Source organism: Apis dorsata, unplaced genomic scaffold (assembly GCF_000469605.1).
Source record: "Apis dorsata unplaced genomic scaffold, Apis dorsata 1.3 scaffold_353, whole genome shotgun sequence".
Taxonomy (NCBI): Eukaryota; Metazoa; Arthropoda; class Insecta; order Hymenoptera; family Apidae; genus Apis; species Apis dorsata.
In genome coordinates this window covers 343,703-346,437 of record NW_006263619.1, presented here as the reverse complement: position 1 = coordinate 346,437, position 2,735 = coordinate 343,703, and the positions used below count along the sequence as shown (strand labels likewise).

Genomic DNA, 2,735 nt, shown 5'->3' with positions numbered 1-2,735 from the left:
GCAGCGGTCCCACTGCCCCCTCCCCCTTCTCAGGTGAGCTCGAGGAAGAGTCGTGCGCCGCGGCTCAGCCAGGTGTACCCAGTGCCTAAGAGCCAGCCGGTCGACGTCGTTATACCCTGCAGCGCGGGTACTCGCGAGGTATTCCATCCGTATTATCATTGCAAATCGTCGTTTAATCCCGGCGACGTGGTAACGCGGCGCGGGCTCATCGAACTCTCTGTGAAATCTATATATCCTCGTCCTCGAGTTGGTGCGCACATCTCGCTTCGTTCACGTTCACGTTATTGTGCGCGCGGCAATCCGGTATTATTTCCACTTCTCCGTTCGGTGTTCTACACTTCTCTGTTCGGAGGAGTCGCGAGGAGTGAGATATTCGACACGATTCGATAGATATTCGGTGGAATATAATCCTGTCCTGTGGGTGGAGAGAGAGAGAGCTACAAAAACTTTCTCGAGGTTTTATTTAACACAATTTTGACAGGTAGGTTTGAAGGGGAGAAGAATTTGAATCATTTTCTTCGGCGATTCGTTCGACAAGTGATTTTCAAAATTGTGCTCGATTTGTTATTTCTTTTCTTTCTTCGTTGAATTGCAAACCCGCCAATTTTCGCGTGGACGCACGCGTAAAAGGTAGACGTTGGAAGGTGGAACGATTGTTTAGTTTCGCGCGATGGGAATCGAGAGGTATGCGAGAATACGATGTTATTCGCGAGTCTCCCCCCTTTTTTTTTCTTTCTTTTTTTTTTTTTGAAACTGGATGGAACTACGTGTTTTTACAGGGAAGGGAATAGCATGTGGGCACTAGAGATGGAAATATTCGCGGAAGGAAGAATTTCGATCGATTTTCAATGGTTACGAGGATCAAAATTGAACAGAAAGAGTAGAATAGGTTGATTAAACTGTGAAACTGTGTCTCTCTTATTACATCTTGAAATACGTTAAAATTTCGGATATTTGATTCATGCTAATTCGTGCTAATCATTTCTCGAGTTCAATTTGTTAAAATGATATAACACGATGAAGTGTCGAATCGGATGGGAGAAAGAGGGAAAAGTAAGTGTGAAAAATAAGTTGTTCGAAGGAAACAAGTGTAACGAGAAGATTGTAATTCAGAAATGTTACAGAAATGATCACTTTCACGTAACCAAGTACCTAATGATTAACGGCACTTGGCCAAGAATCAAAAGTATCCAACGACTTCCCGTCTTCGAACCATAATGTTTGCTGTATATATCTATTTATAACCCGGCTAGTATGCAAATAAATTGTATAACAGCGAAAAAAGAATAATCGTTAATTTTACGTTATACGATCTGCCACGTTGCAAGGATGATTCAGGGAACAGGTTGAACGGGTTGAAAAACGGACACGAGTGTCGGGACAAATCGATCTCACTTATTATAGATCCTGATAATAAATAATATTCAGATCTGTATCGGGAAATATTTGAATTTCTAATTGAAGTAAAAATAAATTCCAAGTAATAACTCGAATTGTAAAACAACAACAATATAAAATCTTCCTCCCCCCTCAAATAATTTATACGCGTTTAAAAAAATATATCTTCACTCTCATTCAATTCTCATTTCAACACGAATTTCTTTACGAAACTTATTTATTCTTATATCTTTCATCCACATTATAAATTCACAAATTTCCAATATCCTTATTAAAATAACTCTGAATTATATCCCCTCACCAATTAAAAATCGACTGGCCACAATTCGAAGGTTCGAATTTTATTTCGAAAATTAAATCTTAGAAAAGAAAGAGAGAAAAAATTTCCACGTAAAAGAATCCGCTCGACAAAATAACCATTGCTCCTTCTTTTTTCTTTACAGTTGAAGATCGAGTAACAGGTGGAGCGGCACGATGACAAGACTCATCACGGCATTGCTGCTGCTGCAGGCTATCGCGAGGTTCGGTCGCGTGGCAGCCGCAGATTCCACGCACGCGGCTGACCAACCGGCCCCATCTGCGGTCCCATCGGGGCTTTCTGGGCCAGATTACACCGGGCCATCGGCCGGTTCCGACGAGTGCGACCCAGAAATGGTCGGGTTCGAGCTGGTGACCGGCTACGTGTTCACCGCGCCCACGAACATGCTCGAGTCCATACCGGGAACCCTGATGCTCACCGATTGCTTGGAGACCTGTCAAGCGAACGATTCCTGCCAGGCGGTGAACTACGAGACGGGCCTCTGCGTTCTCTTCAGCTCGAACGCCGACAGCAATCCAGGTAAGATTGAATCGTTATCGTACGTACTCTCGCGCGTGGATACCGTCCGATCGGATCCCATGGGTCAACGTAGTGTACAGGGTGACTCGTTTGAAATATTTCTCGAAACCTTCTTTCGAATTTGTACATTGAATTTGTGCATTTCTTTTTAAATATATCGTCCGAATTTTCTGTTAATAAGAGGATTCTTTTGAATACAATTCTTAATTCCTTCACAAGTATTCTCAAGTTTTAGGGAAAAAAAAAGAATATTAACAACAATGAATTTTCGCGAATGAATTTCTCGTATAAATGATTCAAAAATACTAAAATGATTATCCTGCGGACACCCTGTAGACACACGGATGAAGGTAATCGGTCTTTCTCCCGTTTCGTCGACGTTGAACGGTGCCACGCATCCACCGTCCCCTGCATATATGTATGCCCGTTGACGGATAAGGAAATTCCACGAAGCGTGGAAGCGTACCGCGGAATGATTAAATGCCTGCGGTGGATGGAT

At 42.8% G+C, this 2,735-nt stretch overlaps 2 protein-coding genes across 9 annotated transcripts in view; one reads left to right on the top strand and one right to left on the bottom strand.

Annotated features, from left to right (window-relative positions):
- LOC102672118 (autophagy-related protein 16-1) overlaps positions 1-2,735 on the bottom strand; it is a 574,752-nt gene that overhangs the window by 230,766 nt on the left and 341,251 nt on the right. The gene's annotated exons all lie outside the window — the stretch shown is intronic.
- The window catches only part of LOC102671814, a 163,966-nt gene that overhangs the window by 82,157 nt on the left and 79,074 nt on the right, over positions 1-2,735 (top strand). For all 3 annotated transcript variants that reach the window (XM_006618398.2, XM_031511825.1, XM_031511824.1), the window contains exon 2: positions 1,842-2,236. In XM_006618398.2, coding sequence (XP_006618461.1) covers positions 1,873-2,236 — 364 coding nt within the window. In that variant the 5' untranslated portion in view covers positions 1,842-1,872. The remainder of the gene's footprint in view (positions 1-1,841; positions 2,237-2,735) is intronic.